Source organism: Lingula anatina, chromosome 1 (genome assembly GCF_051362555.1).
Source record: "Lingula anatina isolate TDL-2025a chromosome 1, LinAna3.0, whole genome shotgun sequence".
In the NCBI taxonomy this organism is placed as follows: domain Eukaryota; kingdom Metazoa; phylum Brachiopoda; class Lingulata; order Lingulida; family Lingulidae; genus Lingula; species Lingula anatina.
The window spans coordinates 19,854,488-19,878,783 of record NC_141767.1 but is presented as its reverse complement, the minus strand read 5'-3'; the positions used below and the strand labels follow the sequence as shown (position 1 = coordinate 19,878,783).

At 34.7% G+C, this 24,296-nt stretch overlaps 2 protein-coding genes across 22 annotated transcripts in view; one reads left to right on the top strand and one right to left on the bottom strand.

Annotated features, from left to right (window-relative positions):
• The window catches only part of LOC106179425 (protein phosphatase EYA1), a 120,317-nt gene extending 117,167 nt beyond the window's left edge, over nt 1–3,150 (top strand). For all 19 annotated transcript variants that reach the window (XM_013563054.2, XM_086999179.1, XM_013563139.2 and 16 more), the window contains one exon: nt 500–3,150. In XM_013563054.2, coding sequence (XP_013418508.1) covers nt 500–580 — 81 coding nt within the window. In that variant the 3' untranslated portion in view covers nt 581–3,150. The remainder of the gene's footprint in view (nt 1–499) is intronic.
• Nucleotides 3,143–23,659, bottom strand: LOC106179414 (uncharacterized). 3 transcript variants are annotated; one of them, XM_086999175.1, is made up of 15 exons: nt 23,257–23,659; nt 22,620–22,964; nt 22,037–22,222; nt 18,080–18,301; nt 17,539–17,625; nt 16,868–16,969; nt 16,486–16,576; nt 15,868–16,250; nt 12,599–12,913; nt 7,396–7,569; nt 6,773–7,003; nt 6,375–6,464; nt 5,910–6,062; nt 5,485–5,572; nt 3,143–5,267 (listed from the first exon to the last, which is right to left on the bottom strand). In XM_086999175.1, exons 1-15 carry the CDS (start codon nt 23,324–23,326, stop codon nt 4,487–4,489), a joined length of 3,318 nt encoding a protein of 1,105 aa, XP_086855301.1. In that variant the 5' UTR covers nt 23,327–23,659; the 3' UTR covers nt 3,143–4,486. The 3 variants fall into 3 exon arrangements, with proteins under 3 accessions (XP_086855301.1, XP_086855300.1, XP_086855302.1); XM_086999174.1 differs by having other exon boundaries at nt 23,224–23,658; XM_086999176.1 differs by lacking the exons at nt 22,620–22,964; nt 23,257–23,659 and having other exon boundaries at nt 22,044–22,212.
• Between the last annotated feature and the right edge of the window lie 637 nt (nt 23,660–24,296).

The following is a 24,296-nucleotide window of genomic DNA, read 5'->3' as shown; positions in this document are numbered from 1 at the left end:
CCTTTTTCGTCTCTGTTTTCAAAGATAATAGAACAGAAGAGCTTTTTTCCTTCGATCGCCTTCAGCCGCCATGCTTTCTTCACCACGAGTTTAACTGATGAGCATGCGCACTTAATATTTCTCAGGTAGCTTCCGCATGGCGAACGGAGACGCGATTTAAATACTGTACCCCGCAGGGACGACGTGTGGGGAGGCGGAGAGACTATTAAAAGATTAGGCGTTTTTTCTTTCATGTACGTCCGCCATTTTTAGGTCACCGGCTTTGTAAAGCCTGGCTTAATTCGTTGAGAATGCGCTCTTAAACACTCAAGCATTTCATCTTCAAACTTTCCTTATGACTGAAGATCTGTTTTTAAAATGTTCAAATAAGTTTTAAAAAACAAGTGTGTCCACCAGTTTTTAAATTTAACTCATTTAAATACATTCACATTTATAGAAATTGTCAAATCATCATGGCATGTATGCATTCAAATCAGCTGTCATGGTTTCTCTATTTCAGATGAACTGGCCATATTGGCGTGTATCAAATCATTCCGATCTTGCGGCTTTACACCATGCACTAGACCTGGGATATCTTTAACAGACAATGAGGAAAAATGACAGTAGAGAGGGTAAAAGAAAGAAAGAAAGACAAAAGTAGTTCAGCAACATAACACAGCTAGTGCACTTTGAGAGCAGTTTCACAAGATTGCTCAACAGGCACAACGTTGTGACTGTGGACCGTTGTACAAGTGATTTTGTTGCTGCACAATAAATGAGTACTTGCTGGTGTGGTGCTGGAAGTTCGGAGCTGGACAGATTGCTTTTCCTTTTTAATTTGAAGCTCACAACATGAAATTTCAAGGGGAAGCATGCATGAACATGAAGAAGAGAGGAAGTTTGAGTTGTCAGCATGGCAGGGTTTAGAAGAGTTCATTCAGACTGGAGAAGAAATAATTGTTTTGATAAGTGGAGGCCCTTCATTCCAGGCTTGAGCCTCAATGTGTATCACAAAAGATAGTGTTGGACTTATTACCGTATGGCTGCATCTTTCCTAGGTAATTGTTGGAATAGTGAAGGAGACAAATGAAAGTTGACAGACAGTTCGAGTCAGTATTTTATCCCTCACTAGTGCCAGAGTTAACAGTGTCAATGTAATGTTGAAAACATGCACATCTGCTTAAAGAAGTGTTAGCAATTCCAACAGAGGACATGTTACATGACTGCTTGAGATGCTGGAAGAGATAAATAAGTAAACTACTGTTCAGGTCACAGTAGTAAGGCAAGATTTTCTTACTTCCAAGGAGACACTTTTCAAAGGCAAAAAGATACTAGAGTGGGGATTTTTCATGAAAAACATAGTGTTGGTTTACTCTAAAGATTTGCTAGAGTGTGATCATATTGTAGAACATTGAGAAATTCCAAGAATGTTGGATAAAATCCACAAAATTGATGAACTCAGAGAGGCCAAGCTGGTGAATTATTTGACTGTTCATACAGGTAGTACGCAATAACAGAGAACTAGTGCTTAGTATTAGACGGTAGAAGATTCTATATATTTGGAAATTTACTTGGGATATGTAAACACTTATCATGGATTCCCTTGAAATTTACCTTTTATTTAAGAATGATATAACAAATTGTTGCCATAGCAACATTGTATAGATCTTCATTTCTCTCTTTGCTGGAGGAGAGAATGTATATGTGTTCTGTGGGTATGATTTTTTACGAAACACATCAAACGTGCAAATACGGTGCTCTAAACTTTGTTCTCTGTATCCAGCACCATTTTTTTCTGAGGCTTCAGTTGTGCATCCATAAAAACATTTTATCTAGAAAGGTTGATAACTGTGCTTTAATTTAATAATAATTAATTAACAGATGTGAAGTCATTTTGTCATGTTTTTTTACAAGTAATTATTATGATGAGGAGAGTAGCATATTTAGAAAAATGTGCTTTATTATGATTTTTATTTCAGTGTTTATTTGAATAGTATTTTTATTCTATTGTATGTACAGTAGTGGTAGAAGGCATAGGGTCTACAATCCAATCATATTTTGTTCAGAGGCATTTGCATGTTGTAGGTGCTTTCTGAGTCTATACAGTCCCAAGTCTACACTATTTATGCCATACACAGTGGGGTGATAGGGACCCATCATTTTTTCATTAAATGTGATGTATAAAAGACATGTAAAATACTTTTTATGATGTTGCACAAATCCAGATTTTGAAATTTCTCTGTGAAACTTAGTTTTATTCGTCTGGAATTATAATCATTTTTGCTTACTTTTTGCAAATATTTGAGTAAGATCGGTGTGATTTGAGGATTTTCAGACTTGAGTAGTTTAAAACTCTTGTGAGCATCTGATGAGATTTTTTAGAATTAAGCTGCCACTGAAAGTGTAGGATTACCTCATAAATACAAACCTGCACTGTACTTGTAGAAATACATTGTAATAAAAAAATGTTGACTTGGTTAACATGATTTCACTGCGATAAGGAAATCTTGAAATTTAATCTCTTTTAAAACCAAGATTGTAATTTGGCAACTTGCATGTTAAGATGAAGAATAACCAGATTTATCATTATTATTGTTATTATTATTTTACAAGTCCATGTTCCAACCAAAATTTTTTCCATGGAGTAGGTATGCATCAAAGTTTTATAAGCATTGTTCTCTTAATTCTAAAGCCAAGTCAGTAAGAAAACAAAAAGATGGAAGAACTATTTTCTAGATAAAATCCCCTCCGATGAATGTATTTCTAATAATATTATATGCTAGCTGTCACAATTATGTATTTATAAGTCTAGCAGTTTGCGTTGGTTGGGAGAATGTCACATTGTGTGTTTGTGTGTGTTTGAAGGGCACCATCATAAAAAAACCTAAGAATGTGTATAAAAAGCCTTGGGCTAGCTTTCTTAAAAATAGGCTTAAAATAAACCATATTGGTCCCCTACTGCATAAACTAGTTAGGGGCCTAGTTTAATGGTAATATTACTGTACTTAAATAGTCTCAAAACCTTATTGATATTATATTTTTTCAGCTGGAACAGAGATCTTAGTTTTCAAAGAAACAATACTGATGTAGTGGTATCGAGTGTTTGTACAGTGTAAAAGCTAATTATTTTTAGTTTGTAGTAACCCTCAATAAAACCACTTAATAAATGAATATTTGTAATTTTTATTATGTATTTTATGTTCTCAAAAAATGATGGAACTGAGAGAAAGTACACACTAGTCTTTGACCTGTAAAAGCATTATTTTTGCTAACAGGTGTTTGATATTTTTTACAATTTTCTTTTCAAAAATTATAAAGACAAATCCAATATGGAGACTGCCTCACTTCAAATTCCCAAATGATGCTGCATCTACCTTGTAGTAAAGGTCTTTGAAGGGATTTATTAAATGAATGTGTATAAAGCAAATTAAATATCAAATAATATATGTATATATCAAGAACAAAATTTACTACTTAACTATACATTGCCCACCATTTGCAACCTTTTATCTCTCACACAACAATCCACCCTTTCATTTAAAATTTACAGAGATTCTGATTGCCCTAGAAAAGTAAGGGCCCCTGATAAATTAATGAAGCTAAATTCAACTTGTTATACAGGCCCGTAGCCAGCAATTTCAAAAGGGGGGTTCTTTTTCTGAAAAAGTGGACCTTTTTCCATAAAAACTTCATGTACCTAGATCAAATTTTACCCAGAGTGGACCTTCTCCTGGCAAAAGGGGTGGTTCTTTCTAACCTCCTGAACCCCCCCAGGCTATGGGCCTGTTATATATGTCTCCACAACAGTATATATTGAATACAGCCCCAATTTGAAAAAAATACCCATTTGATTTAAGAGAATTATCTGAAAATCCTTAAATTGGGTGAAATCAAAGTAAAAACAATTTTTAAGTTGGCACTGGAAGGAGACCCACATGATTCTGGTAAAAATTTTCTATTTCAAAATAGAGTTGCCTTATCACAACCAAATATAAAAATCACAACAACCACACTATGACACTAAAAAATTTCAGGTACATTACTTTGCCAACATGGATATTTATGTTTTTAATTCTTTCAAATCTGTTTTTGCTTCAATGACTTAAAATTTTTCCTTCTGAAGTTCACAAAAATATTTGAGCAATTTACTGGCCACTTTACAAGATGCTAATCTTTACCTTGAGGCAAGCTAGTTAACAAGATGTTAAATAAGTTGTGTCCTATAGCAAGATCATCCTATGCACAAAAGGTGTATATTGTTTATAAAAAATGTGGCACTGCCAGCATACTGGTAATAAACTATACAGTATTCAATACTGTGTCATTGGAAGGCAAACAGCAATAAAGATGCAGGAATCATATTCGGCTTGTTCTCAGAACTCATTGATGTCAACTGGAAATGAATGATTTTTGGTTGAAGTCAGCAGTTACATAGGGTATGCCAATGGATCATCTTGGTATAAACAGGACATTAGATATACTAGGTATAATTCATCTCAAAAGGAACTTATTCTGAAGTGTCATAATACAAATCATTATCTTTAAAGTCAACTTTTGTAGAATCAGTCTGAGCCTGACCACGTGGTCTCTTCACTGGTATAGGTAAAGGCTTTTTTGCTTGAGCCACCTCACTGACCTGGTCATCAGACTTCTGACCATTGGGCATAACCTGGTAGGGGTAGTCTTCCTCCCGGGGTACCTCATCATACTGGTTACCTGACATATCTGTGATATTTCTAACTTCATAAGGGCTGCCATGCTTGGTGTCCACTGGGACTGCGTATTCGTGGGTACTCCCACTTGTAGAGTCCGTACTAGCAGCATTAGCATATGATGGAATACCAGCTGATGCTGCAGCAGCTTCTAATGCAATAGTTTTTACAGTGTTTGTTGTAATGGGATTTGTGGGATTTCCTATAACTGGCGAGTGTGGTGCCTTATCAGGTACCTCTGGGTTTTCATTTGTAGGGGAGTTTCCAACTTGGATGACAATATCATCATAACCATCCCTTTGCGCTCGGGGTTTTCGTATTTTTCTGACTTGTGCATACAGCAAAGCTTTGATATTTTGCACAGATAATTTTTTGGTGGGTGCTCGAGGGGGGCATTCCCTCTCAACATCCCCCTCTTCTTCTTCTTGTGTGTTTCTGCCATCATTCTTGATCTCTGTTGAGTGCAGAGTTTGTGGATCTCTGTAAGCAGGGCCACCATTGAGAGAGTAATTATCCCAAGATGAGCCATCCCCAGCATCTTCTGCTTCTTTCTCCTTTTTTGTTTTACAGTATTTCCTTAAAATGAAAATAAATATTCAAAATTTGGTTTGTAAATCAATCATGCTGGAGTATATCTTTTTGGTGACACTTTTTTTCTTGGAATTTCACAAGACATGTACATTTAAGTCATTAAATACATAATTGGTTACTGAAAACAGTATTAATATTTTCTTTCCAATGTGGACTCCTTATCAGTCATTTCAACTTTGCTTAGGGCGAAAAAGACTCAAACCTGATAAATATAGTTAGGATTATGAGCAGCACAACTGACAGCAATCCAAGAAGAACAGCAAACACAATGGCTGTGACCAAGTCTGAATCTGAAAGAAACCTCACACATACAGTTATTGCAATATGATAGAAGAGGTTGCTGGTAATTATGTTAGATATCAGGGTAGTATCAAGTTCTTTCAATGTGAATCAAATTTTACTTCATTCTATCCACAAAATGGTGTTGAAAAAAGCCTCAGATCCACACTTTATATGCACAACAAGAAAAGCACATTAAAGAAAATAAATTAAGGAGGGCCAATAATGATTAATTAAAACAATCATACTGACAAAAAAACAATGTATTCTTATTCTTAAAATTACATAAATTCATGCCATTACTTGACACCCATCATTTCACAATACAACAATTTGCCAGTTTCTCACCCTGTCCTAGGTCCTCCTGTACCTGACCAGTCCCCCCAGTTGTTACATTGAGAGGTGGGTAGCTGCCAACAGACACACTACTTGTTCCATCATCTCCAGGCCCTCTGTTTGGAAGCTTGTCCAACATATCTGGTGTGTAAGTATTGTATGGCCCTGGATAAATACAAATATTGAAATATTCCACAGATCAAAGGCTTTCTCACTCTCTAATGAATACTTTGAGACTCTGAATGGGCACATTTAGGGGACAAAATACTTCAGAAATAAATGTTTAGAAACTACCAGAGTAAAATTTTGAAATAAATATTTCTAATACCAATGCTTTTCCTGTACAAAAAAGTCTAGATCAATGTCCAAAAGACCAATTAAGTTTCTGTCCTTTATTTATGTTAGTGCAATACAATTATTTCTCCAGCTTGAAAAATGTTTTATTATAATTTAAAAAATGACCATTAATTCACCTACCATATTGACAAATGAACATGTTGTAGTATGTGGGTTGGATGGTTGCTGGAACCCATGTTAAATCATAACTTCTGGCTATTTCCTGCATATCTGTAAATAGATTTCACCATTCAGTGAAAATAAACCTTCACGACTTTTAACCAACCAAGTACAAAGAAAAAAAAAAGAAAGAAAGATAGATAGAAAACTACACTGTACCTGTATACAATTTTCATCTACAATCCTATATTAAAATAGTTTGTTTTCTTCTAAGTAGTAAACTGTCCATAAAATCAAACCTTCAATGACTTACAAAAATCCCAATACATACTGTCTATAATTGGACAAAAGTAAAACTAGTGCAGAATCCATATCATTTGATATGGGCCAGACAGAATGCAAATGTATCGTTATCTCACCTCCCTGTCTAGTGGTCACCCAGTAGTTAGCACCTGTAAGTAAATCCTCTGCCAACCATGCAAGGAAGGCCCTCAGTTCTGGCGTGTCCACACTGGCCAGGGTACCATGACTGTCTACACAGGCCTGAGTGGCCAGTGGGTAGGACAGCAGCTCTGGACGCAGCTCATAACAGTAGTTGCCATAGGAATGGATGGGGTTCACGGAGGTCGGGCACACTTCTGGGGGGATGGCTGGAAAAAAAGAGAGGACAGATTAATTAATGGTTAAAAATATTTTCAACAAAAAAGTATTAGTAGCCATATTCTTCCATTCTCAAAATGGAGATTATCGAAAGTGTCCTCATATGATATGAGAAGAGTATATGCTGAATACCTTAAATAAGATTATTATGTTATCATCACAAATCTTTGAACATTTTTTTTTTTCTGCTCAGTTATGTGGGAAGTATTTTGGCTGCTTTCTTGCTTTCTTAGTTTAAAAAGTGTGTGGCACATAATTACATGTTTGTGTCTACCTTGGACCCGGTTTGGTGGGTCCTTGTCTCTACATAATAACTGTCTGAAAATTTTTAATGTCTTTGACATTTTGGCATGAATACAAGTGGATTTAAATGTATACTTACAGCACATTGGCTGTATTCCAGACCAGCTGCAGTTTTCTTGGCAAACTCTGGTCTTTGTTCCCGCTAAGGTGAAGCCTCTATCACAAGTATACCTGGCTAATGAACCATACTGCCTGGCAGGACTGGTGAAGCCAAGGACTCCATGTAGGGGAGGCAGCAGGTCAGGGCATTCCACTGAAAGAGTTTGTGAGAAGTTAGATAGGCAGCCACAATTTAAGTATTTATGCAATTATGAAATGAAGTTTGCCTTTGGGGATAGGACTGATTGGTTGATTTTAAAATGGATCTTAGAAAAATCTTTCATTTGTCTAATCAAGGATCATTCAGTATGATGCTGAGTATAATATATGTGACATTATTAAAGACAAAAATTTGTTCTAAAAATTCTTTGCATGTTGAAATGGTGTCAACAGTTTACTGCTTAGCATTACTTTGTCAAACATTATGGTTACATACATAAATCTGCATGTTCTTTCTCATTAAAGCAATAAAATGAGGTACCTATGTTAAGTGTTTGACCATAAAGGAAGTTATGACAAACTTCAAAGAAAGAATGAGTTTTTAAGTCATGAACTTATTCCACCATGTTGTCATAAAATGACTCATATTTTTTTATAACATAAAAACTTTTCTAATCAACCATACATTCAAAAGGCTCCTGCAAATTATCTAACTTTTAAACACCATAAAAACATCTATTTCATTATTTTTCCAATTTCTTTCTACACCTATATTCTTATTTTAATTTTATTGTCTAGACCTAAGCTTTTTATTTTCAAATTTTATCTTCATTTCTTAGCATTACCAAACACATATGCTGATATCATTGTTCAAATCACCAAATGTACTTTTTATGTACAGACACAGATGTGTCTGTACATATAGCCATCATCTGCGTCTGTCGTCGCCGTCGTCGCCGTCGTCGCCGTGCACTTTTACCGATAACACGATAAGTGGAAAACCATTTTACCTTTTGACTTGAAACTTGCAGAACTGATGAATATTCATAATACGCAGGTCAAGTTCGAAAATCAGCATGATCAGGTCACTTTTAGGGAATTTATGCAGTTTTTTCACTTTTTTCAGCATATATGCAGCACCGATAACACGATAAGTGGAAAACCATTTTACCTTTTGACTTGAAACTTACAGAACTGATGAATATTCATAATACACAGGTCAAGTTTGAAAATCAGCATGATCGGGTCACTTTTAGGTAATTTATGCTGTTTTTTCACTTTTTTCAGCATATATGCAGCACCGATAACACGATAAGTGGAAAACCATTTTACCTTTTGACTTGAAACTTACAGAACTGATGAATATTCATAATACGCAGGTCAAGTTCGAAAATCAGCATGATTGGGCTATTTTGAGGGAATTTATGCTGTTTTTTCACTATTTTCAATATAAATGCAACACTGATAACACAATATAAGAAAAAAGAATTGGCCAATTGTAATTATACTCACAGGAGTGGTCAATCTTACTAAAACGCAGGTTGAGTTCGAAAATCAGCATAATCGGGCCATTATTTTAGAAGTTATACTGTTTTTTTCACATTTCCTCAGATTCAATTCTTAAGCATGTTAACAGTCTCATTATTTAACTAATAAGATGCCTAAAAGTGTTTGTTTGATATTTACTGCATCTTTACAACATTGTTAGTTGATTATGTAAAAAACATGGTAAACTTGTTATCATGTATTGTGTAATAAAGTGTCAAAAATGGAAATAAACTCATATCATTGCAGTTTGTCAGATTCAATCATCCACTATGTTCAGAATCTCAGAATGGAGGAAATTGGACATTTAACACTGTTCTATTGATACTTTTCCCATCTCATCAATTTTTTTAGTTGGTCATATAAAAATGGCAGTAAAATGTTTATTTTGTTTTATGTTAAAAAAGTGTTAAAATGGAAATAAACCCATTTCAGAACAGTGCTGTCTTGTTTACATTTTGGCATTTTCAAGGCGTGACTTTGAAGTTCCATGGGCCTGAAGACCTTTGCTAGTCACATTTTCTGAATATCTGTGATACAAATATTTTATAATTAAAAATTGATGGTCATTAAGCTGTTAAACATTATGTAATATTGCATCAAAATTTGAAGAAACCCCTATTTTGGGCACTGCTTCCATGATGACCATTTAAGGAAAATCATGTCACTTACTGTTCTCAAACTTACAGGAAAGAAACATGGGACTAAAATACAGCTTCAGTAGGCAATGCAGTCTGTTTGGTTTTTTTTTTTTTTTTTTTTTTTTTTTGGCAGTTAAACAGTTTTTTGTGAAAATTTAATTTTTCACATATTGGCATTTTCAAGGTGTGACTTTAAAGTTCCATGATCTTGAAGACTTTTGCTTGTCACATTTTCTGAATGTCCATGTTACTAATATTTTATTAATAACATTTGATTGTCATTATGCTGTTAAACATTATTTAATGTTGTATCAAAATTTGAAGAAACCCCTATTTTGGGCACTGCTCCTATGATGACCATTTAAGGGAAATCATGTCACTAACTGTTCTCAAACTTATAGGAAAGAAACATGGGACTAAAATACAGCTTCAATAGGCAACGCAGTCTGTTTGGTAAATTTTTCTGGCAATTAAACAGTTTTTTGTGAAAATTTAATTTTTCACTTATTTCCATCTTTATTTTCTGTTCTTTGTCTGTACATTTGACAGCTTTGCTGCCTTGTTCTGAATTTACTTTCAACATTTAAATTAAAATGCCCAATTAGCCCAATTCAATTTATTGTTAATACCCAAAGGCAACTGAATTATTTTTATTTGCATAATTTTCAAAAGTATGTAAAATTTTATTAAAAACCCTCCTTAAAAAAATCTTCAAAAATCCACTGATTTACCCCTGTAGGAGTATATCAGCCTTTATTGCCTCCCCTATCTTATTTCTGTACAGCAGTCTGTACTTCAGAAACTTTACTACTACTATCTTTAAACTGGCAGACCTTCCGTGTGTAACCCTAAAAAAACCTTTGTGTCACCTGCTGTGCCTGACAGAACCATGTAAATAACACATGCGGCATTCCTTTAATATTCCCCTCCAGGAATACCACACTCCACTGTCTCCTAATTTATTAGGTGAGTTCACTCAGGAAAAAAAACTAAGCAGGTCAGTTTTGGTTTTATTTGACATCATGAAGCTGCACATTCTCTCAACCAGACACACTGGCACAACATGTCTCTCAGTTCAAAGTTAGATGAGTAGAGTGAAGCTGTTCAGAGACTAGATTAATTACTAGACTGATGACTTGCTGCTTGGTTACAATTATTTCCTGATGACATGACACAAACTAACAGTACCACAAAATCCGTGACATCTCTTATTGTGTAAATGCACCAATGGGTTTTCACAGTTGTGGCTCTGTCTGCCCCAAAGCTGTAGGATTGTCAATACTGCCACAGGTATGACTAATGTACCAGATATAAAATATATGAAAGATGTACATCCTGAATTACACTTTTATTAGTTCCTTCCTTTCTTTGATATGAGAGTAGGCAAACCTTTTATGACTTTATCACTTTACCTAAACATATTTATTGTTATTGATATTTAACTAATTATTTTTTCTGCACTCACTTTCCTTTTGATAAGAAGTGTATATTTTTTAAAAAACACACACAAGGCATTCCACCATGACCATGCACTGACAGATGATATGATAATGATGTACTGGTATGCAGCACGGAACAACATCAACTTATGGTATGGGCATGCGTCATGCATTTTGGAATAACATTAACTGTTTTAATGCTTGAATATAAACAAGGAACACAACAGGTTGTGTCATACATTTCCCTTGACTCATGAATAGGTAGGAAAAGGGGTCCTGGTAAATACCTAGTATTTCAGAAATCAAGTCATGCAATCTTAATTGGTCTCCCAAGTTTTTCGGTCTTAGCACAGCATGATTAAGTTGTTTGGCCTTACATAAGGTCAGAAATGTAAACTCATTTCAATTGCCAAGCTTTCCTTTATTTATTTATTTATCTATTTATTTATTTATTTATTTATTTATTTATTTTATTTTATTTTATTTTATTTTATTTTATTTTATTTTATTTTATTTTCATTTTTATTCTATTTATTTTTTACATATTCTATTTCCTTCTTTATAATAGGAAGTACTTTTAATTGGTCTATATCTCCAAAGACAAATCATTAAATTTTTTAAGCAATAAACACTCTTCCAATCCATACTTACTGAAACACAGGCACTTATTTATAAAGGAAATAAAATATATGTAATATGGAATGCATACTTTCAACAGTATTGGCAAAAAAATTATAAAGACTTATTTTTGTCTTTAAAGATGTTTTCATAAAATACTCAAAGAAATTTAAGACACTAAATAAAAAGATGAATAACAGTGAAAGAGTCTAGACCAAAACAAAACTGGCTCCAAAGACTGACTCAGTACCATAATGAGATGTAACACTCATTCGATGTCACTTCTCTTTAAGTAAAAACCTGCTGAAACAGCATCAATGCACAGTACGGAATCATTAGCCAAATTAATATTGACATGAAAGAGACTATATAAAAACCTGCACTTGTTTTAATGCTCCAATACAATAACACTCTAAGTATTTTCAAAACAAACACATCTGTGATAAACCAAAATACAAGGTCCCAGGATAAGTTCAGAAAATGATCCAAGAGAAATAAAACAAAAAATGAAAATTAAAGGACCTTATGTACCATAGTCACTGGATTATTTCCCCTTCAAGTTAAAAAACATCTTGATATGCCAGAACCTAATTGATGTTAAGCAAAAAAACAGAAACTCTTCCCCTAGCTCACTATAGCTAGCAGGAGTAATCTCCATTTATACCACCCTCCCACAAGGCCACCCACTTAAAACATCCAAAACTTACTTGTTTTTTTTTTGTTTTGTTTTTTTTTTTTTTTTTTGAAAAATCTATTTAAAAATGTTGTTTTCTAATAAATGCCATATTGTCCTTTAGCACTATCAATATTTTGTAAAAAAAAAATATTTAACTTGTTAAATGGTAAAATTCATAGACAAAGTTTAATGTTCACATGATTTAACTTGATTCTTTCACAAGCTTATGAGTTGAAATGAGCATCATATCAGCAAGGAACTAACATGAAACCCCACTCCTAAATATATGTTAATTAGTTCCACATATATTAATGAATCACTCACCTGTTCTACACCTGTACAAAACAGTAAGATACCTGGACCTGGCTGTCTGACAGAGAGAGCTTCTTTTTTCCACAACCTGAAAACTGCATGCTTTCTGTAGATTGCATTTCTTATAAACTTCTCTAGAACTGTAAGTGCTGCAGTGACCTGCACTGAAATGGCAGCGTTTGTCCTTCATGTCATAGTAGCTATAGTATGCTGAGACTATGACCAAGATTTGGTTGGGTTCGCTGCAAGAAATGGAAAGTTCCCTCCCTGTGCATGCACGCTTTTCCTGCAGTTCTGACTGAACTGGACATTCTGCTGAATTGATCCCTGTAAAAAACAACAAAAAAAAATGTATCAAAAAACCAATACTTTGGGACAGAAAATTAAGATGATTTACAATTGACAATATAAATAGTTTGATGTGCAATCTGGCAGGCTGCAGTTTTTATTGATTGTTACAGCTGCATTTGCACAGGAATTTGATTAGTGTCATTTGATATCAAGCAAAGGAAAATAATTTAGCTTAAAATTGGTTTTTATTACCACTGCAGTGTATATAGTTTGATACACTGGATGATTAGACTTAGGGAATTGACCTGTAAAATCTGCATGAAAGAGCAAACACTGACTTGTTTCAAAAGAGAAGAAAAAACTATTTATACTATTTTTATCTGAATGCATTTTTAAGTTTAAAAAAAGCAAAGAGAAGAAATGAAGTTAATCTGATAGAAAAACTTCACCTTGATCTTTCATAATAGTCAATAATATATAAACACTAAATTCTATTGTAATAATTTGCATCATTTGTAAAACATTGTAAAGGAATGTATTAATTGGCTTTTCACAATGCAGGAATACAGGAATAATTACAGGAATACTTATTATCATATGAATTGTTGAACTCCAGTGACACAGACCTCGCATCATATGGCAGTACTGGTACATACACTGTATATTCATTACCAGAATAAGGACGGAATAACGTGTTGTAAATGTCAGTCACACAGTAACAGCCCTTTCATGACAAAACCAGCTAGCCAACTTTACAGCACTTACCCTTCTTAATTTATTACTATTACTGGCAGACACAGCCAAATCAATGGATCACTACAACACCAGCTTAGTGTATTGCTATTATACTGTAACATGTTCTTTAAAACTTTTGGGAGCATATGTCCTGAGCAGTTCCATGAATACTACCTCAAATAATATCAATAAAACAAAACAAAAAACACCTCAACATACATAATCAAATAAAATGTGTGCTCACCTTTTATAACATAATACAAAACCACAGCAAGAAGGGTATAAGCACTCCATAGACACTCCATCAGGATCTTGTAATATCTCCACTATTAGCCCAGTAGTTCTTTCACCTCACAAATTCTGCATCAATTAACTCCCCTTATCTGGTCCCATCATACCAACCCGAGGAATTAATCATACTTAGCTCACGACTTCATAAGTCTGCTCTTACACTCGCATGTAGCCACAAGCCATGAAAGTGAATTAAATGCGCTATTTTTACCATCAGGAAAGCAAGGTACTTCTCGCCCTGGTTAGCCAGCTGCCGTAGGTGACTGACTGACCTCGCAAGATGATAGCATCTGATGATTCAGCCACAGGAATGGCAGCTACATGGAATCAGTGACGGCTTACATTAATCAACTTACATTAGTTGCAAAAAAACTGATATCAGTTTGCATAATATATATCTTGTCTGTGAGAATTGTTTAACTTTGTTTGTATGAACTTGAGGCTTGGTTAAAGCTGACAGTGTCCCCAAAATACTGGCACATAGGAGATGGTTGTGACAAGGAACTGGTTTAAACAAATAAATACTTTAGTGTATTAAATAACTAGAAAAAATAGATAATTTGAATAAATCTATTTAAAGTGGATACATGAGATAAAGCAAATTTGGAGAACTTACAATTAAAAAATACACATTCGTGAGATTTTGCTTTTGTAACTGGAGCAGATTAAAAACATTTATCCCAGATTAAAAACATTTTCACATTTCTGAATTAAAGACATCATACTTCTACAGTTATTCATTTATTTACTTATCCCTTATTTATTATCATTTCTATTTATTTTGTAATATGTTAAAACCCTTTACATTAGACATAATTTCAATTTTCTTCAACACAATGTGGGTGTTTCTTATGCCTGAGAGAAGAATGTGTTTATGTCTAGAATTAAAAATTAGAAATGAAGTAAAAAAAACGAGTTTAAAGGTTTCTTTGCTTGAATTAGCTGAAGGTTACTAATGTAAGGCATTTCCTGCTCCACAGGCTGTAAAAAGTTTAAATTTAAGCCAACAAGTGAACCTTTATTTTCCTTCAGTTTTCATCTCTGTGTTATTTTTTTAATTTTTTTTTTTACTAAGATGCATATCAGTGTACATAGTTTGAACAGTTATCTTGTATGAACATCAAATATTCATTTGAACTTAAATGATTGTCTCAGTGAGTAATTTCTTGATAACTATTAAAAATTAAAGTAAAAAAGATACTTGTTAAAAAATTACTGGTGTTAACAAGAGCCATTGCAATTAAACTTAACACTAAAAAAGCCTGACAACATTTTGTCACTTATTACATTCACAAAGAATTCCCTGGATAAATAACTTTATATGGCTGTAAACAGGTTATTTGACAATACACATTAATCAGGTGAATGAAAAAATATATGTATACAAATAAAAAGTTGATAACTGCACAAATAAAAATCCCCATAAGTAAAAAGTGCTAAGTGAATAAGAAATTCAGGCAATCCTTAGATAACAAGCTAAGGTGGATTTAGATGGCGCCGGTTTCCAAAGGGGGAGAAAAGACACAATAGGGCCAATAAAGTAGATGTATGTTTCATAAATTCAGCACCGCAAAAAAAAAAAAAAAAAAAAAAAAACATCTTTTCAAAAGTATTCTTCATAAGAGTGGATGTGCAAAAAATTTTTTAACCCCTTCCCCCCAACTTTTTGATTTCCTGGATCTGTGTAAGTTTCTGTATGAAAATTTTGAACAATAAGAATTTGCTGTATAGACATGAATCTTATAAACTTCCTAATGCAGTGTGTGAATGGCAATATGCCACAGTCCCAGGCATAGGTGTGATCCTTTAATACAACTTACATCTCAGTTTTACCAAGGAACTAGATATCTACATGTACCTCTATGGTCTTACTGAGTTATCTTCAAAATCATCGCTATTGTATATATCATTGATATGAAGCACTACATCAGAATCAGTAGAAAGATTGCTGCCTCTATCCTTACCTTCATCCCCTACATCATTACTGTTTTTAAGTTTTGATTTCAGATCTCTTAGATTGTTTTGCTGGAAAAGAGCTGCATGGTTTTCGTAATAGTCCTTGTCAATTTCTTCTCCTTTTACAAGTTCGAGATAAGATACCTTAGGTTTGCCCCTTGTATTTTCAGACACATCTAAAGTGCCATTTTCATCTTGTTTCAAGGGAAAGGTTGTTTCAGAATCTTTGTTTCCACCATTTTTTTCAACAGTAGAATATGGAGGAATCATGCGTACAGGAGCTGCCGTGCTGTAGTTATCCATGTCATGGGTAACATTTTGATTGTCTTGAGTTGGTGTAGAGCTGTTGATGTTTTTTCTTTGGTTCAGATTCTTTGTTTTATTTAACTTTCTAAAAAATAAAATACAGAAAAAATCTACAAATGACAGAAAAGTTGGGGGAATAGTGAATGATAATGCACCATTTCAGAATAAAGACAGTGGCATTTATTTTCTATATTAGATACAGCGGAAGAATAACTGAAAATAATACCAGTACTTGAAACAAGAAATCAATAAATGTAATAATACTAATAACAAAGAGTCCTTAATAGATACTGGCATTTTCATGGACCAATCCACCCTACCTCACTAATGCACAGATGATCATGAGCATAACCAACACCACCCCACCACATGTACCAATTATGATCCACAGGAGGTATTTGTCCAGACAATCTGAAACAAATGAGGTTATCAAACTGCATGTTCACTGTCAGTACAGTAAGTATATTCTTTTAATCCGTACCCTCCAGTGTGAATAGATCCTCAATTTTGGAAATAGGATATCTTTAATTCTTAAAAATTATATTGAGTTGGATAATCATTGATAGCAAGTCAAACCACAAACATGATTATCCAGGAACACCATCTACCATCAAATGCAATTCCAGGTCCCTGCACCCCTCCCCTAACAGATCTTGTATGATAATACATGTGTATGGCTGTGGCCATCCTCTCTTTACCCACCTGACACTTGCACCTGACTATGTGCTGTTACTGTACTGCCAGTGCTAGGGCTACTAGTAGTATAGAGAGGGCGTGTTGTCTGTTCATCAACATAAAATGGCCCTAAATATTTATAATAATAAGAAGAAGAAGAATTATAATAATAATGTTTTTAATTGTATCATAGAATGACCTTAAAATAAATAAATAAATAATAATAATAATTGTGTTTATTGTAACATAGAGTTTACTAATTTACATACCTATACAGTTTAGCCTATTAAGAAAAAATATATTTGTCTTTAATTGGTAAATTCAGATTAATCTAATACCTATGGTAATCAAGTCCTGGAAATTGAGGACTTCCAGTCAAATTCACAATTGTTTCTTCTGATCATTCAATATCATAATAGCAAGGATAACTGATTTTTTGTCATATTTCAAATAAAACCTCTGTCACATTCATCATACATGTAACAAGAGGGTGTGGGACCAAATTTTTTCTGCACTTCCAGTTTTCTCTAAACTTTTTGTTGGTGCAACTGAGGCATTCTGCAGTTGTGTCATGATGGAAATTGCTTCTGTTGGTCTGAGAAAGAAGAACAGCTACAGCTGGTATGTTGCACAGTATTGCATTGTTTTAATACAAGGTTGGGGTAGACACAGTGCAGGATCAGTCTATAAATACTCACCATACTGGCAAATGAAGGGAAGTATCCATATATTTCTTAGAACACTACTATTTGTCCACTGTCCATTATAACTCTTAAGAAGTATTACTGGAGGGAAAAAATTGAAATTTAAGCTTAAAACAAACAATGTCTGTTATCTGGAGAAAACAGTGCTGCTGGAGATTTTAATCAATTTGATTTTAACCCCATGCATTGAAGGTTTTACTAAACTAACAATATGACAATCCTATTAAAATCTCTATGCAGTAAGATGATTTAGGGACCATTCCCACAGATATTTGAATTGATCTATCTCCCTGGGGAGTCTCACTAAATTGCTATCAAACTGACTGGCTTATGTAAATGTCTGTCACGCCTAGTAAAACTGTCAGGGGGTAATTATCTTTACCCCTAGCTGATTCTGTAGGCGTGACAGACATTTATGCGTTTTGAGCTGATAGCAATTTAGCGTGAACCCACAGGGAGTAAGGTCGATCCAGATGGATTGATCTAAGTATGGGAACCCAGTCTTAGAGACAATTACATGTATCATTTGCAATACCTGTTTCCTGCAATGTGTGGAAATATTCAAATCCAATTTTCTCTGCCTGCCAGCCCAGGTACTGGACCACACCCTCAACACTGGCGTCCACCAATGTCCCATTCTGTCTTTCACAAATGCTTTTTGCTGCTCCCCATTTCGTGAAGTTAAGTTGGAATTCATAACAGTAGTTGTGGAAAGTTGAAACCAGCAAACGCTTTGGACATAATGATGAGGGTATTGCTGAAATAAACAAAAACATGCCATTAGATCCTTTTCCCAAAATAAAGGAGCAGTTTTCTAATGCCTTTTCTAACATCTTTAGTTCAAATACCCTTTATCTTACTTTAAAGACTTATGTCCTTTTTTATTTCTACTCTTTCTAAATCATAGCCATTTTCATGCAAGAGAAAATCAAAAAATGAATACATGCATGTATGCAACCACTTGGATTTAGTCACACTGAAGACATTCTGAATATGTAACTCAATAGTGTGGTGCTAAAAAATTGTCAATGTTTCCAAACAATTATAACAAAAATATCTACCAAGATTAGATTAATAAAAAAAGATTGATAAGTATAAAAGAAACCAAAGATTCTGTGGTGTTTTAAACATGGGGTTTTTACAATTTTCAAATCAAAGTGCGAACTTTGCAGATAGACTTGATGATTGCAGCCAAGAAAGAAGGAACTCACAAACCTACTGGGTTTCCCAAGGATACATAATTTCATAATCACACACACACACACACACACACACACACACACACACACACATATATATATATATATATATATATATATATACACACACTGGACAAAAGAAGTGTCACCCCTACTGAGCCAATACTATGGGGGAGATAAATGACTGCGGAATGATATGCTCCTGGTATCATTTTATTAACATTAAATTTCACAAAAAAATCACAAAATGAGAACAAAATATACACTCTACCAAAATATGCAGTTTCAAGTCCAAAATTAGTACTTAGTAGCATAGGCACGTGACCTAATAATAGGTGCCAGTCTACGAAGCAAGGTTTCATATAATTGTCTGATGCGTTCAGGGCTAATGCTGGCCCAAGCATGAAACACTGAATATAACAGAGTTTCTCTGCTGGTTAGACGGGCATTTGTAAAAAGTTTTGACATATCATTCCTACGGAGCTTTGTTAGTATCATATTAACTTTTTTTTATTTTCATTTAAGTTTTATTTTATGGAATTTTCACCGCGGTGAAAATAATTTTCACCGCGGTGGAAAATAATTTTCACCGCGGTGGTAATTCCTGGCCATCTCGGCCCGGGTGATGAATAGTTAATGAGAACCTTACATTTGCCAGATGCCGTCACGGTGCATACTATTGTTACATACACACAAGGTTGGAGGATCTGTTCGTGGGGCCACTGCCGTTAACTTAGGTTTCCCATCTATATTTACCACCTATATAATTAAAGTCCCGCTTGCAGTTTTATGCAAAGGGAATCCCATTGTAATTACTAAATACTTAATGTTATTTTTGGACAATGTATTTTTAAATATTCGTGTGATGTGTTTGCCCATAGATCTTATCTTAATAGATGTAATCTCGGTTTCTTCGGAGAGGTTTCTTTCTACCAATATCCCCAATAATATGCAAGTTATTATAAAGGGGAAAACGACGTACAACATTGCAGCATTTCGGAGGTTTTTAATCTATTCGAATACTGCCCGCTTCCTCCACATTCCTGGGATGATTGGCACATAGACCGGTTAAACCGCGTGCATGTGCATGTGCTTGTCTTAATCAACTTCCTTCCCAGACATCTGGTAAATTTTGGATTCGCATATACTACATGTATGCATCACCCGGGCCGAGATGGCCAGGAATTACCACCGCGGTGAAAATTATTTTCCACCGCGGTGAAAATTATTTTCCACTGCGGTGTAAATCATTTTCCACCGCGGTGTAAATTATTTTCACCGCGGTGAAAATAATTTTCACCGCGGTGAAAATTCCATAAAATAAAACTTAAATGAAAATAAAAAAAAGTTAATATGATACTAACAAATACGGAGCTTTGTTAGTATCATATTAACTTTTTTTCTATTTTCATTTAAGTTTCATTTTATGGAATTTTCACCGCGGTGAAAATGATTTACACCGCGGTGGAAAATAATTTACACCGCGGTGGAAAATAATTTTCACCGCGGTGGTAATTCCTGGCCATCTCGGCCCGGGTGATGAATAGGTAATGAGAACCTTACATTTGCCAGATGCCGTCACGGTGCATACTATTGTACATACACAAGGCTGGTGGATCTGTTCGTGGGGCCACTGCCGTTAACTTAGGTTTCCCATCTATATTTACCACCTATATAATCAAAGTCCCGCTTGCAGTTTTATGCAAAGGGAATCCCATTGTTATTACTAAATACTTAACGTTAATTTTGGACAATGTATTTTTAAATATTTGTGTGATGTGTTTGTCCATACATCTTATCTTAATAGATGTAATCTCGGTTTCCTTGGAGAGGTTTCTTTCTACCAGTATTCCCAATAATACGCGTTATTATAAAGAGAAATTTATTTTCACCGCGGTGAAAATTCCATAAAATGAAACTTAAATGAAAATAGAAAAAAAGTTAATATGATACTAACAAAGCTCCGTAAACAAAGCTCCGTACATTCCACACATTTTCTATTATGTTTGCATCCGGACTCTGGGCAGGCCACATCACCCTGCGAATGTCCTGTTGGTCAAACCAATCATCAACTGCTCTGGGCCTGTGACAAGGAGCATTGTCATCCTGGTGAACAAATGGATAATTCCTGTCACCAAACATGTTAGTAATAGATGGTAGCAAGCCTGACTCCAAAACATCGATATATTTCTAGTGATTCATGTTTCCATCAACCACTATCAATTCGCCCAAGCCATGGATGCGGATGCAGCCCCACACCATGACGAATATGCTGCTCCGGGTTCGAAAATTAAGTGCATGTGGTTCAAATGCTTTACCAGCAGTTTGCCAGCATAGTACCCGTCTGTCATCAGAGGTCAGGCCAAAGCGACACTCATCAGAAAAAAATATATAGGACTAATTGTCATGAACTGTCCAGTTCCAGATCCTGTTGACCCTAGTTTACTCTACGTTGCCTGTTTTGTAACGATATAAGAGGTTTCAATCTTGCTACCCTGCTGTACACTCTCTGAACATGTAACCGACGCCTAGCAATTTTCACAGACACATTCTTATGTGTGAAATTGTTCCACTGTGTTGTCAACTGACAAGCAGTGTCGAACTTTGACAACCAGGACATCAAAATCAGTCGTCGGTCTTCACGGCCAGTATTTTTTCTATAACGACCCATCAGAGGCAATTTGTCTCTTGATCCAGTGTTTCTATACCGAGATCAGACCCTCTGCACGGTTCTGACTGACCAATTCAATTGTATCGATATTCTGACATTGCTTATATTCCGCCTCTTCAGGTTAATAACTTGCACCTATAACCGTTATATAATTGCCTGTATCTTGTCATATTGGAGGAATACAGGAATAACATTTGCTGTACATGTACAAGACCAACAATACAATTCCATGGTATAGCGGTTTTACACTCATTAGTCACATTATAAGTAGACCAGGCATTATAAGTACCCAAGATCGGCCTACTTTTATTACTCTGAGTTAGGGGGTGACACTTCTTTTGTCCAGTGTGTGTGTATATATATATATATATATATATATATATATATATATATATATATATATATATATATATATATATATATTTCTGTGAAGCATATGTGGTGCTTTTACTGCATAGAATATAACTAGATAGAAGCTTGATTTTTAATTTTGCTTCTAAAACTCAATAAGATGTTCTAATCTTAAGAAATAATGACTTAAAAAAGATAAAGTCAGTAAAATTCACAATTTTCCCCCATTGAAAAGATCAAGTAATTACCGTACACAAATACCCATACTTACAACATACTGGCTGTATCCCATTCCATGTAGAGTCCCCCTGACACTGTCTCCTGTCACTTCCAGACAGTGTTAAACCAGGGTCACACCCAAATTCAGCCACAGAAAGCAGATTTCTTGAGGGAGGTAGCTTGATGTGGCCACCTGCTGGAGCCTCCAATACAGGACAAGTGACTGTAGCAATGTTTGCTGTAATAATCAAAGTTAACAAAACTTGAAAAGGGGTTTAAAACATACAATCATGTCAATATAGGTGTAAACATACTGGTATGTTGATCTTAACAGGCACCAGCTCCAACCCCACTCAAACAAAATCCAGGATCCACCAGCAATGTGAATAGGATTTCTATGGCAAATTGGAGAACAAATCCGTATTCCCTGTGTTACCCTGTATTTACTTTTACTGGTAATATTAAATAAATAAAAAAAATCTTTTTTTGCACATGAATGGTAACTTTGGATAAGTCAATAACCTTTTTTTCAGAATATTTCCCAATACATGATTGCAATAGCATTTGATTTTGTGCAAACATGCAACTGGTTCAAGAATACTGCAATTTATGAACCTAAATACTTTTTACTGTACCTTGAATGCATCTGTATTTCACTATAAGGAAAACAGCTGTATATGTACCAACTGATGAGAATTTGCCATCATATTTCACCTCACAATGACCTTTGGCTACAGCTTTCAGATGACAAAACTCTTTGTTGTTACACTTTATTTCTGCTTCTGAAGCACTTTTACAAGAAGTCCTCAGCCCTTGATTGTTAGCACAGGTATAACCATTCCTAGGATAAGGATGAGCATAAGATGCCTCAGTAACCAATATCACCTCCCCAGGCAGACAGTCATCCAAAACTACCAAAGATTCCAAATATGTTTCATGGATACATCCTGTCTTTAGAAAAACAGTGGTGTTTGTCTTTCCTAAAAAAAATTTGAAGATATGAGATGTGTGACAAAAATAAATGAAAAAAAAAGATCAGTCAGATCAAATGAAGTCAGGGATATCACATGTATGATAACTTCAGGATTTTCAAAATCATACCAAGTTTGGTATGGTTGTGCATTACAGTTGTTAATCATTGACAAAAATCTTAAATCTTCCTCATTATCACTGCAACCTAGTGGTATTATTACCATCTGTGCTATAAAATGAAAATTAAAAATATGTAACACCACTAACCATAATGATATACTGGGCTACTTTTCCACATACCTTCAACGCCACAAGTGAGAGCTGTAAACAACATGCATAAATCAACCACTCTGTACAGTTTGAAAATCATGACTACCTCTGACAAGACTGAAGTAAAAAAACTAAACGGATGCAGTTATAGGTGATTCAAAATATGCTATCCATATCAGGAAGTAACAAAACGTACTGCAGTGATGACCTCTGTCAATATTTTTTTTAAAAATTCATACAATATAAACCATGCATCATTCCCAGCCAATTTCCATGTCACTGACTATACAGGTAGAGTTGAATAGGAGAAAGACACCCTCAAGGCACAATGTATGGTAAATGCTCTAAAATAAAGTGATACATTTTCAGACCGTTATTTTATTCAAATTTTTTAATGTAAAAGTTATTTTACACTTCACATCTTTTACTACATGTAATTAGTTAGTTATCTGAAATCGAATACACTACTGCCTTTCTGATTAAGTACAAAATATTACAAAAAAAAAACATATCAGAGAGGATGAAATGTGTCAAAGCAATAAGATATTATTAAAATTAATGGGTCACCACATACAATATTACATAGTTTGAAAAATATACAGTGGCAGATTTAGGGGGGGGGGGGTCAGGGGTCCTGACCCCCCTTCGGTTTCTGAAAAATATATCGCACCAATATTTCCTTCTTGAAATTAGAATTTTGACTAACTAAATTATAGTTCTAAACCGTACAAAAGGGCACTGTTTACTCTCCAAAACACAAAAAAATTTCGGGTCCTTAAGCAGGCCCCGAACCCCACACCAAGGGGGGCAATAGTCGGCTTCGCATTAGAGGCCTGTCGTTCTAGACCCCACCCCCTTCAAATAATCCTGGATCTGCTCCTGAGTATAGCTGTCAGTCTTTTCATTCCGCGAATCAAAACATATTGAGGTTTTAATTCCCCCCTTTAGCAAGGAAAATAGAAAATGTTATTTCCAGATGAAAAGTATATTTTTAATGCATTAAAATCCGTCAAATAAATTTGTCAGTTGGTCACTGAAAAAATTAATGAAAAATGAAATTTGTTGAAATA